Source organism: Amphibalanus amphitrite, unplaced genomic scaffold (genome assembly GCF_019059575.1).
Source record: "Amphibalanus amphitrite isolate SeventyFive unplaced genomic scaffold, NRLGWU_Aamphi_draft 000195F_arrow, whole genome shotgun sequence".
NCBI classification, from domain to species: Eukaryota; Metazoa; Arthropoda; class Thecostraca; order Balanomorpha; family Balanidae; genus Amphibalanus; species Amphibalanus amphitrite.
The window spans coordinates 632621-645994 of record NW_024881690.1 but is presented as its reverse complement, the minus strand read 5'-3'; the positions used below and the strand labels follow the sequence as shown (position 1 = coordinate 645994).

At 44.3% G+C, this 13374-nt stretch overlaps 1 protein-coding gene across 6 annotated transcripts in view; it reads left to right on the top strand.

The window, feature by feature from the left end:
- LOC122384658 (alanine--glyoxylate aminotransferase 2, mitochondrial-like) overlaps positions 1 to 13374 on the top strand; it is an 82263-nt gene that overhangs the window by 58312 nt on the left and 10577 nt on the right. For all 6 annotated transcript variants that reach the window (XR_006257076.1, XR_006257077.1, XR_006257075.1 and 3 more), the window contains one exon: positions 9636 to 9719. Coding sequence is in view for 2 of the 6 variants with exons in the window: in XM_043372264.1 (XP_043228199.1) it covers positions 9688 to 9719 (32 nt within the window). In the remaining 4 variants the exon portion in view is untranslated. The remainder of the gene's footprint in view (positions 1 to 9635; positions 9720 to 13374) is intronic.

Here is a 13374-nt window from a genome sequence, read left to right as displayed (position 1 = left end):
GGATAGGGTAGGGTAGTGTGGTAGGGTAGGGTAGGGTAGGGTAGTGTAGGGGTAGGGTAGGGTAGAGTAGGGTAGGGTAGTGTAGGGGTAGGGTAGGGTAGGGTAGGGTTGCATTGAGTAACCTCCTAACTTACAAAGGGCTCGAACAACTCGCATGCATCACCATCATACTTTACAGTCCAATTAAAAGCAGTTACCAAGTTCTACACAAATAATACCAATAAAAATGCAACTTTCTTCACCCAAACTAATGCATCCGTTAATCATACATATCAAAACATACAGTTATCGCGTGAACCTGTACCTCTAGTCTACTATTATAAATCTTAAAAAGTCCGCCCACGCCGCCCACGCCGCCGTCGGGGTTACGCAGCCGGCGTTACTCCCAAAAACGCCTATTGCGGCGCCGTCGATTGACGCAGGAGGGTGAAATTTTTACCACTCGTGGGTCACGTAATTCAACAGGTCGTATTAAATTTTGGGCACGATGTGGCCGGGGGTGCGCCCGTGGCGCGTGCTCATGTGCGCCATGGGGTTAGCATTAGAATCGCGACCGGCGCCGAGCAGAGGGCACGTGCTTTAGGCTCAGTTGTTCGCTTAAAAAACTGAGTGAAAAGCATCAGAGCCGGGAGGTCGTTGAACTTTGACAACGAATACCGGCGCCGGGCACCGCTCACCACGGGGATTCGCCAGTAAATACAATTAATTTGTTTTTGCAATATCTCAGCCGTTTCTGGGCCGATTTAGCTGAAACTTGGACTGTCGGTGGTAGTGTAGTGTAGGGTAGGGTAGGGTTAGGTAGGGTAGGGTAGGGTAGGGTAGGGTAGGGTGGGGTAGGGTAGGGTAGGGTAGGGGTAGGGGTAGGATAGGGTAGGGTAGTGTAGGGGTAGGGTAGGGGTAGGGTAGGGTAGGGTAGGGTAGGGTGGGGTAGGGTAGGGTAGGGGTAGGGTAGGGTAGGGGTAGGGTAGGGAAGGGCAGTGTAGGGGTAGGGTTAGGGTAGGGTATAAGGTAGGGTAGGGTATGGTAGTGTAGGGTAGGGTAGGGTAGGGTAGGGTAGGGTAGGGTAGGGTAGGGGTAGGATAGGGTAGGGTAGTGTGGTAGGGTAGGGTAGGGTAGTGTAGGGGTAGGGTAGGGTAGTGTAGGGGTAGGGTAGGGTAGGGGTAGGGTATGGTAGGGGTAGGGTAGGGTAGGATAGGGGTAGGGTAGGGTAGGGTAGGGTAGTGTAGGGGTAGGGTAAGGTAGGGTAGAGTAGGGTAGGGTAGGGTAGGGTAGGGTAGGGTAGGGTAGGGGTAGGGGTAGGGTAGGTTAGTGTAGGAGTAGGGTAGGGTAGGGTAGGGTAGGGTAGGGTAGGGTAGGGTAGGGTAGGGTAGGGTAGGGTAGGGTAGGGTAGGGTAGTGTAGGAGTAGGAGTAGGGTAGGGTAGGGTAGGGTAGGGTAGGGTAGGGTAGTGTAGGAGTAGGGTAGGGTAGGGTAGGGTAGAGTAGGGTAGGGTAGTGTAGGGGTAGGGTAGGGTAGGGTAGGGTTGCATTGAGTAACCTCCTAACTTACAAAGGGCTCGAACAACTCGCATGCATCACCATCATACTTTACAGTCCAATTAAAAGCAGTTACCAAGTTCTACACAAATAATACCAATAAAAATGCAACTTTCTTCACCCAAACTAATGCATCCGTTAATCATACATATCAAAACATACAGTTATCGCGTGAACCTGTACCTCTAGTCTGGATAAAAAACATTATTTATATTCATATGTATCGTCATGCATTCATCTTGGCCACTTTCCAGTTGCATGAGTTACCAAATAATGCAATTAAATGTTTTTTTTTCATGAAAATCCTTTCTTTGTTTACCTACAGATGGAAGATGATAAAGTAAACATCCATCCTCGCTTAACCTTGTCACCATCAAATACCCTAGTCGTACACGAGGCAACTATTTTGTTTCTCATGTCGGGACTTGAGAAGACGCCGGTGGCTGCTTTGCCCCAGGGTATGGGGCAAAGTGGCCAATATGCATAGGTTTAAAGTTTTGTCAATATCTTTCATATGTGAACGCCTTTGGAAATAAAACGCAGTTAAAATAAAAGGCAACTTAATAGGGATCACATTGGTATAGAAAGAATCTTTCCAAGTTTAAAAATCAAGCGTTGGCATCGTGAAAAGCGTTAGGGTGGCCGCTTTGCCCCACTCTCCCCTATATGGGCCCCCTGGAGGTATGGGCCATCGCAGTTTTGAAGAAGTGTTGCGTATTTTTACACATTTGACGGCGTTTAACTGGTAGCAGCCATTCCATTATACAACCCATGCGATTTTCAAAATCTTACTCAGTGTTCTTTGGCAATGAGCGGTGATAAAGCGTTTTTGCCCTCTTCGAGTAAAATCGCGGTAAATACAGAAAATTCGTAATAAATTTGAACCAGGCGCGTTTTATGATGTCAGACCGTCGCTAACATAAGGTTTAAAGCATGGAAATTATGACTGGATAGACAATTTGAAGCTTTCTTGCAAGATTATGAGCTGAGATGCCACGCGCATTCTGGCGTCCCAACCGGGAGGTTCGGGTCACCCATCCCAGGTGATCCTAAATCAATAAAATGATCTTTCATTGAATGTTCCCGTCAATAAGTTTTATTTTTGTCGCGCAAGGTCGAAAATTTAACTTCAAATTTCATTCGAACAAGAAAATATTATTGATCTTATTTCATGGTGCATGACTGAGTTAACCCTCGCACGACCAGGCCATTTCTCATAACACGAACGACCAGGGGGGGGGGGTTGTTACGACCCCCCCCCTGGCGTTTCGAAACGGAAGGTCGTAGAGCTTAGCGAAAAAAACCAACGGATTGCTCTCAACGAGATCTCGCGATTGGTGGTATATTTTTTGGTCCTATGTCAACATTTGACCTACTTTTGACCGGTCAAAGGTCAAATTTTCCGAAAAAATCAAACTTTTTCAACTTTCCGCGGCGATTGCGGCAAAACGGTGGGAGATATCGACTTGAAACCTTCACTATCGTGTTCCTTGATCAATTCTCTATCGTTTGGTATGTATTTCGTTTCCCTAGCTCTAAAAATGGCGCGTTGGGTTGGGAGCGCCGGAAGTCGGCAAGGTCACAGTCGGCGGCAGAAATTCGAAAAATCAAAATTTAAATTTTTGAAATCTGATTGTATTTTTGGATTTGGGAGGTCCATTTGCTCCCTATAGAAGCTAATATTGCTGCATATTCCCATTGAGGTGACAAGAATTAGCAAAATAGTGGTTCGGGCGCTTTTCAAAAATAGTACCGGACGCTGTTCCTCTTATGACGTCATAGCTCCGTAACCTGACCTGACCCGGTCAATTTTCTTGCACCACACGATAGCTAATGCTTGCCCCAACATGCATGGGAAGTTTCATCATGATCCATCAAACAATGTGGGTATCACCGGCAGAAAACCTAGGGATTCGGCGCACACGTTTGGTAACTGTCGGCCGGAGGCTGTACCTCTTATGACGTCATAACTCCGTGACCTGACATGACCTGATCAATTTTTTTTCAGCAAAAGATGCGCAAAGGTTGCCCCAGAGGGTATTGAAAATTTCAGCCCGCTACGACAAGCCGTTTAGCGTGCACTTCGAAAAAAACCTTAGGGGGGGGGGTTGATACAACCCCCCCCTAGGCGTTCTAGGGTTAACCAAAATACATATGGGCCTAAGTGACCTCCATAAAGTAAGCTGTTGGCCGCTTATGCGGTTCCTGGGGCCGTATTCACGTCGATTATTTTCGTAAGAATTTCCTTACGAATGACCTACTTACTAAGCAAATTTTTTTATCTTGTGAACTCCGTCGATAAAAACTTAAGTGTCGACGTGAATACCAAATCATACTTAACCCGCGAGTTGCTGGGGAGGGGCGTTAACCCGCGCCCTGCTGGGGGGGGGGGGTGTTTGAACATCCCCCCTTGTGGTTTTTCGCGAATATCTCAAAACCGGCGGCGCGAAGCGCCGCCGTTTTTGGTACACCTTATCATACATCAATTCTACACATGTGAAAATTTCAGACCAAGGTCATTCAAGGTCAGGTCACCAGGTCACTTGAAGTGACCTCACCTCATAAAAAGTTTCAATGTCTGTCATAGCTACACCAAGTTACCGATCGCTTTGAAACTTTCAGCGATTGCTAAGAGCAATAGCATGTAAATAATGTATATCTCAGAATTTTGATATCGATGACCTAAGGTCAGGTCAATTTTGCGACCTCCCCATTATAAGTCAATGGGAGAAAATTGAAATGCGCCTCTTTTGGACGAAAGACATTAGGTATAAACACTCCCAAACACCGAATTACAAGTGGTTTAGACACACTGAACATGAAAATGGTATCCGTGACCTTTGTTTATGTCCTGAGGTCATCTTAGGTCACGAATGGTATCTAACAGTTTTTCGCAAATAACTTTTGATAGAGGCATGCTAGAGCGATGAAAACGCCTTAGATGTGTTCAGCTCGACGATACGGATCGACTGATATGCAACATGACCCTTTCCGGTCAGGTCATGACCTTGACCTGAGGTCAAATTTTCAAGTTGACCTTTCAAGGTCAAGTTATAGCTCATTCGATGCGTCTTGACGAGAGGAACACGATGCCGGTAAAAGTAAGCTCGTACAGGGCTTGGGTCAAAAGTTATTGCAGAAAAACTGTTTCCGAAAAAATCGGCTATTTTTGCAGTTTTTGCCCCCTGCAGGCAAAACCGTTGACGTTAGGTCAAATCTGAGAGAAATACTCAGAAAGGGCGTTAATAGGGCTATCGAATGCGCTTTTCCGCGGCGCTGTAGCTCTATTGGTTCCCGAGTTATGCGTTGGGTTCTTGGAAATTTTCGACATTCGACCTGGAAATCGGCGAAATTTTGCCTTCAATGACCTCTGGTGACCTGACCTTTGACCTGACCAAAAAATTGACGGAAGTGATTTCGTCATTATTTTTGGCGCTCTTTCGAACGCCGCCTTCTGCGTATCGCTACGTGGCCCAGGAGCCGAGTTACAAGGGGGGGGGTGTTCAAACACCCCCCCCCCAGCAGGGCGTGGAAATTCAGGACCCCCAGCCGGGCGCGGGTTAAGCCCCCACTTTTTTCGCCGCGCTGTAGCCTAAAAACGGCGCGCCACAGGCGCGCCGAATTTTAGGTACCTACCTGTAGGAAATTGATGAAAGTGTATTGTGCCAAAGTTTTAAAAAAATCGGCTCTAAATTTTTTTTGAGATATCGAGGTTTTAGTGACGTCATGATTTCTGAGTTTTCAACGAAAAACGGCATATGTTCGAAAATCATATAAAACCACCTAATAGACATACAGACATGCCTTAAACGCCATTAGACTGCCAATGTTATGTACAATCAAATGGCTATCTTCGATTGTTGATTACCGTTCCACATTTTCCAAAACATTGCACTGAATCTTGGTTATTCTCGTAACACTTCACGACCATGATGTATGTATTTCTTAAATTGATATTTTTTAATCAAACACGTACTCGCATGATAAAATAAATGTCACCGCCGTGTTCTACGCCCAAAATTACCCGTACAACATGTGTCATAGACTGCGAATACCAGTTTTGATTTTCGGGGGTATGTTCTTACCTGATTGACCTGACCTTGACGCTGACCTATGTTTGACCGACCCTTACATGGATCTGACACTCTTGTAGCACTTATATGAAGGATTGTGCACAGTTTTGATAGTGCTATTGATGAATGGCGCCCATTACAAGGTTCTGAAGTCCATGCTACCGAAAGTCCGATTTCAAGTGTTTGACCTGACCTTGACCCGACCTGTGACCTCAAAATTCAACTTTCAAGTACTCATCTGAAGCCTCTCGTCGGGTTCTTTCGTTTGCCGCCTCGTGCGTTTCGCTGCGCCTATTGGTTCTCGAGTTATCGGCTGGGGGCGTTTAACGCCCCTCCCTGCAGCAAACGGCGGGTGGCGAAATACCCCAGCAACTGCCGGGTTAAGAAAGAAAATCGACTTACGAAGTCGACGTGAATACGGCCCTGGGCTCTAAGAGAGATCCGGGTATTATTACCAGGTATAAGGTATAAGATATAATTATACCAGCTACGAGTATTATTTTCATTGTCGAGAAAACAATATGAAACATGGCACCGGCCCATGCCTCCCGGGCCATTAGCCCATACCTCCCGGTGTATTTTGATGGATCGAAAAGCACATGATTTATTGAAAGTTATCTCGAGACAAAATAGTTGGTCCCAGATGCCTAATATCAGGCACACGTTGCAGGCGAAAGGCAATTTCACGTACACAAAGTGAAAAACCGGGTCTAGCCACTGCCCACTGGAAGAAAATTGCCTTTTCACAAAACCGGCCCATACCTCCCGGGTCTCCCCTATAACTAGGCATTTTACGCCCTATCGCTGATTTTCGACAAAATGCGTTTAACTCGATGTCATAGCTCATTCCCTAGAAGACCCGTGAACAGCGAAACATTTTATCTTTGACCTGACCTGTGACGTCATCGGTGTCACTGAGGTAAATGAAGTTAGACAAAGTTGACAGGGCTATCGAACACCGTTTGAAGTTTGCGGATCCATCCAGTAGTTTCGGAGATACGGGGGCAAAAAATGCCCCTCCCCCACCGCGCGGAAGGTGGCCAGAAGGCCCATAGCCTGCCGGGTTAACCCGCGACCGCCTGGGGGGGGGGGGGGTCGGATCCGACCCCCCTCCGTTTTTCTTGAATAACTCATGAACCGCTTACGCTATCAACAACTTGGCATACCTTCTCCCCCATCAATTTGACGTCTTCTGTGTAATTTTTTAGAAAAATTTTCCAATTTTTTTTAGATATATCGATTTTAGTGATGTAACTTAGTCTACCTACACGGCGTTTTCAGTCAAAAAGTGGTAAATGTTTAAAAAATCGCAAAAAATCAAGGTTTAACCCTTTTAGTGGCAGGGGGGTTGTTTTTATCCACCCCTCATTTTTTTCGGGAATATCTCCGAAGCCGCTGAAGCTACGATGCTGAAATTTTCTGACTTCCTAAAACTAAATTGGGCACATTCCCTGAAAATTTCAAGTTCATAACTTTACCAGGGGCGGCTCCAGAGCACTGGGAATTGGGGGTCCTATTCGTGAAGCGAGTCATTTGGGCGAAGATCACGATGCTGCACCAGTTTTACGAACAGTGAATGAAAGGTATCATGTGATAACATATACAAAGTTATTGTGCATCCTCTTTTGACACGTTTTTGCTATAATAGGCGGATCCAGGCGTCCAAAAAGGGGGGTTATTTTTTACCTCCCAACATAGGTGCCCTGACACCGCCTATGCATGACCAATACAATTTTAGTCGTTCTCTCATAAGAAAATTGTAACATAACAAGACCATTGCCACCCTTTTTAGAAACAGTACCAACAAAAACCTTATTTACTATACTTTTTGTGTACCCCCAATCTCAATGATCTGTATCCGCCTATGATTTTTGAAAATGCATATTTTTAGGATCCATGTGAATTCCTGGTTCATTCTCTATCGATCGGCAAAAGTTGCGTTAAGATTGGTTCAGAAACCTGGCCGTAATAAACAGTCTAAAATGTATCTGCAATTTGCCCGTTTTTACCCCCCTCTACCCCCCTATTGACATTTTTTTTTTAGAAATGTAGATCTCGTTGAGCGAAATCGAATGCCGTTTGAATTTTGAAAATCGGCCGGTTAGATCTCGAGATATCAAGGGGGGGTCGTAAACAGCCCCCCCCCTGCCACTAATATGGGGTAGCCAGGAGCCTGCCACTAATAGGGTTAAAGCAAATTGCAAATTAAGGACATGAATGGACGCAGTTGAACAAGTTCTTTAAAATAGCTATTTCGGATTTTCCATAAATTGCGTTTTTCACCCCTAAAAATTCAAAAAACTATATTTTTTCGAAAACAGCTAATAAAATCCAGAATTTTGGGAATTTCCAAAAAAACCGAATATATCTTATAGAGCTTTAATAGAACATTAGATGTCCCAAATTTCAACTTTCTATCTTGATTTTTGACCCCCAAATTGTAAAAAAATAGCTCCAACATGCATAGGGCATGGTGACGTCATAAGCATTTTCGTGAATTAGAGGCACTTCTGAACATCGCATGTGAAAACAAATGGCACCACTAGATTCCTGGGACAAAGCTCGTCTAGAAAGGTGCATTTTTATGTCAAAAATAAAAAGTTGAAAAATTAACCTTTTTTCTTAGCCCTCGTTTAGTTATGTATGGTATAAACGATTTTTTATGCTTTCAATGCACATTTATCACCAACACAGTGACTTTGGGTCACATATAACCATTGCCATCGGATTCGGCGTGAAAAATAAGCCATAAAACATGTGTCGCACGCCCATGTAGCAGAAAGTGAAAACCGTGACCTTTCGTGACCTAACCTGACCTTGACCCGTACTTAGTATGACCCCTATACGCACATGGTACCTTCACTAGGCCTTTGAGGTCATTTTTGGTGAGTTTCGAGCAGCAGCTATCGATTCCGCTGTCCGTAAGCCTAATCATGCAAAACCCCAGAATTTGACCTTTGACCTGACCTTGACCCGAAAGTTGACCTCAATCTTAAAATCTTAAGAGTGCTTTGGGAAGGTCTCTACGAGACCTTTCGAACGCCGCCTCGCGGGGCTCGATACGACCATTGGTTCTCGAGATAACAGGGGGGGGGGGGTCGGATCCGACCCCCCCCAGGCTGTCGTGGGTACGGAAATAGCCCAGGCGGTGCCGGGTTAAGAAAGAGCTTTGACTTATTATGATAGCAAACAGTAACGGAAAGTAAACCGAGAAGCACTCGTTTAACGCGCATTTTTTAGTGGTTCACATCAAACTGGCTCGTAGAAAAAAATCAAGTCACTTGGACCAAATATTCTCACTTATAGCCGAATGTCGTCTTATTTTGCTGATTTTTTTTGTTGTTGCGAATACGCTTTTGGATCATGTTTTGTTTGCTCAGTTGTTCATATTTCTCCGTCAAACCGACGGACGCCAACGGTGGCAGATGAAAAGCAATTGAAAATAACGTTTTCAAAAACCATCTCCATCAGGAGTCCCATATACCTATCAAGTGCTGAAGCAATTCGAACCTGCTGGTTTTCATCACTGTGTCGCCTACCAACTGAGCTATATGGGACGGACAGCTGTTTCGGGACGGGAGCTGGACGTCATTCCAAGAGCACCATTATTGATAATTATGTGAAACATATATCGCTGTGAATTGCTGCTATTGTAGTTGAAAGGAAAACAAACTACACCCATCGTTCTTTAGTCTTAATTAAGATACCTACTACTTATGATGAGGACAAACGAAACCTCTATGAGTGACGGTCCGCGATAAGTGTTGCGCATACATTCTGCCCACCACAAATGAGCAAACACGCTGGCACCTTCAATCGGAAACGTTATCGGCGACCCCATCACAAAACCATGTTTATTTTCCTTTATGAGCTTTCCGCTATGCTACCAGCCAACATTTGCTTATGGAAGCTGGTCAATTGTTTTTATATGCCTACGATGTGACCTACTCAGCTCAAGACGCGGTCTTATAAATATAAATAAATAACGCCCACGTGTGTACTTATTTCCCCCTCTGCTGTTGTTACAGGGCAACCGGCGGCTGGAGCTGAAGCTACCAACGGAGCTTCAGTGGTGTTAAAATGAGGCTATTGGCGAAATCCAGCAGGATACTGTGAGTATGCATCGCGAAAAAGGCATGTTAGATTGGCTTTGCTTGAAATATATTGTAAAAAAGACATGTTACAGTTTTACAATCATAATTTTATTTTGACGTTGCTCTTCATCAGTTCCTGATCAGAACCAAGAAACGTTAAAATAATTGCTTCGGGCTCAACATTTTGATGATATTGATAGTTTTCACATAATCGGCCTGTGACGACGCTGTATACCGATCCTGATCCGGTCATGTTCGCGTTGGATATTGGAGCGGGATCCGAAGGCTCGCTGCCGTGACGTAGGGAAAATAATATCAATGCATTGTTTTTTTTTATTAAATCATAAATGTATTTTTTAAACATCCTAGTGAACAAAAGCTGCTGACGTTTTTTTTCTCATAAACATGTTGTTTACCCTTTGGTTGGACTATTCGATCATGTGAACGTACCAGTTGCGCTTATTGGGCGCAAAGTCAAGTCTCGCTTCGCCCTCGCTTTCGCTCTAAATTACTGCCCTTTACGATAACCAAAGTATTTAACGACTTATATTATAGGTACATGAATTCCGTGAAACATAAAACACGTAACTAAGATGCTCCTGCAGGCACTGCACTGCCGTCATGCTCCCGGAGAAGTTCGCTCGCCGTGAAGGAAAAGTGGTGTGTGCAGGTGACTAGAGCTATTGTAATTGCCATATCATACATGCAAATGCTAGCACATAGATTGATTTGGTATTCAACATATATGTATTGGATACTTGGATATATTGGATACTTGCTCAAGTTTGTAGCAAGTGTCGGCAGCTTGCACCGGAGTTGCCGAAGAATGGAGTCATGGACTGAGACTGATTGCCCAAAACGTGTTCTTACGCTACCAAGACAACATTCCTTGCATACAATATCATTCAGAAGTCAAGGTCAAGGTCAGGTCAGGTCAGGTCACCAAAAACAAAATGTAGAAGAGGGCATGTGCGACACATGTTTTATGGGTCATTTTATTCATAGAATTCAATAGGCACACTCAGTAGGTGATATGGACCACATCTGGATAAATTTCAGGTCGAGGTCAGGTCAAGATCAGGTCAAGTGAGGTCAAATTTTGAAGTTGGTTGTTAACCCTATTCCTGGCGGGGGGGGGGGGCCTCAGGAGCCCCCCTGAGGTTTTTTGGTTATTTCTCCCAAACGCGTTGAGCTAGGAAGCTCAAATTTTCTGACTTTTCCTAAAAGGCTTCTACGCAACATGTCTGAAAATTTTGAGTTGATCTGACCTCAGGTCAGGTCACCAGAGGCGGTTTGGTGACCCTACCTCAGAAAAGTTTGCAATCACGCCAGAGCTAGAGTTTTTGACCGATCAATTTCTTCTCTTCAGGCTTTAGTTAGGGTACCAGTATGTGCAATTTGTTTATCTCGGAGTTTTGATATCGGTGACCTAAGGTCAGGTCAGTTTCGCGACCTCCCCATTATAAGTCAATGGGGGAAAAATCAACTCCCTGTTTTTACCACTAAAACGGGTCGGAATGGCCCCATATACCATACATGACTTCATATACGATCAACCTTTACTACCTTGAGGTCTGTTTTGCTGTTGGGCAGCTGTGAGGTCATGTGACGTCATCAAAGGTCACCAAAGGTTTTTGGCCAATAACTCCGTACAGGAACAAGATACAGACGCGTGGATGGTCTCATTGTGTTCAGCTCGTCAAGACGCATCGAATGATATACATGATGACCTCGAAGTCACGTGACCTGAGGTCAACCTTTGACCTTGACCTTTCGAGGTCAACATATATATCATTCGATGCGGATTGACGAGAGGATCACGATGATGCCCTTAGTTTGTTCCTAGCTTGACTAATTCGAAAGTTATTCGAGAAAAACTCTCTCCATATCTAGCGCCGCCATTTTGACTTTTCGACCCCTGTGACGTCATCTTTGACCTGACCTGAAAATGACCTGAGTAAAAATTGTAGATCTTGACCGTGCGTATCCGATGCCGTTTACCGTTTGTCGCTGCGATGTGTAGTTTTTGAGATCTGAAGGGGGGGCCGAATCGGCCCCCCCCGCCAGTTTCTTGTCCCGGCGGAGCCCGCCAGGAATAGGGTTAAGGCCTAAAAAGGTGTCTATCTGATGCAGTTTTTCATGGTGAATCGCATGGTGCTATTTTGTTTCCGTACGAGGTCTAGAACTTCAAAAAAATCATTTTTCAAAAAATTTGTTTGTCGTGACGTCATAAAATTTTGAATAGTTTCCACATTTTTGAACCGATTCTTCTAAAAATTGGTATGTAGGTGCACATGGACCACTTCGCTGACATAGATTCCGGTTTCTTCGATACACGCAAAATTTTGGATTTTATAATTATTTTCCCAAAAAAGTCAGTTTTTTGAAAAAAAATTGGGCCAAAATCAAAAATTAAAAAAAACGAGATAGCAATTTGATAGACAAAGTAGAATCACGTATAACCTTTTTTGTTACGTCATGATTTCCTTAAAAATGAAGATGTTAGCGGCGTTTGAAATTTTACCGTTTTTGAGGCGAAAATGGCGAACATGACGTCACTAAAACGTCAATTTCTCAAAAAATTTCCGAAGGATTTCGCTCAAATTTTCAGGGAACGTGTCAAATTGATGTACGGGAAAAGGTACTAAAAGTTTGGCGGCGCTACGCGCCGCCGTTTTTGAGATATTGCAAAAATTTGCGAGGGGGTAAAATTTACCCCCCCCCAGCTCCGCGCGGGTTAAAGGCTACGGATCAATTCAGTAGCAAAATCGATATGCGGCGATCCCTCTTCCTGTAAACCAGCCTATACTGAGTTCTCGCGAGCGATGGTGTGCCGTGTGGGCTCAGGTTTGATGGACGACCCTGTTTATCAGGCGGTGCTTCAGCTAATCTGAACTTGTGCTCTTTACGACGACAGAATTTCTGACAGACCAGGCGAAGGCTTCAAGATAGGTCAACTTTGGGAAATCGGGGCAAAGTAATGCTAGACGACAATGTGCCCTCATTCAAAGTGCTATGGACTGTTTACAAATCATGAACATTAAGAAATCAATGAGAAATGTGACCCATGAGAATATCGGGTCAAGTATATACTCGTACCAAAATAATTATTCTGTCTGGAGGTGAGTTATACATAGGCTTAGGTATATTCATATTATTCACCTGGGCTCAGAAGGGTGTTCAGTTTCATATACAATTCGAGCATCATATTCTCGCAACTGGATTACGGGGCAAAATGTAAATTATGTAATGCATATACTCGTAGTCATAATAGTATAAGATTATAGGTACATGATAATTTTGTCACCATTCAGCGACCTAAATCTTTACCTATGCACTTATAGAGCCCATGGTCAACCTAAGGCTTAGGATATAGCTACCAAGACATTATCATTTGATTGGTGTTTAAGGAAGGCTGCTCATTGACAAAACAATTAGCAATATAAATCTTTATTAGCGATGTTCGTAGTGCCAGTGACTCACTACTTGTTCTGAAATCAGTAGGACCCGAGATCGAATCCAAGTACCGTTCGTCTTTTGGACGGGCATTGCGGTTACCCGACAGTGGTTCACTTCGACGGTCGGTGGATAATCGCGATTGTTGTACTCCCAGTGGGAGACAAAATGAATATAATAGCATGGTTTGCTTGAAAGATGGATGGAATTATTGGCA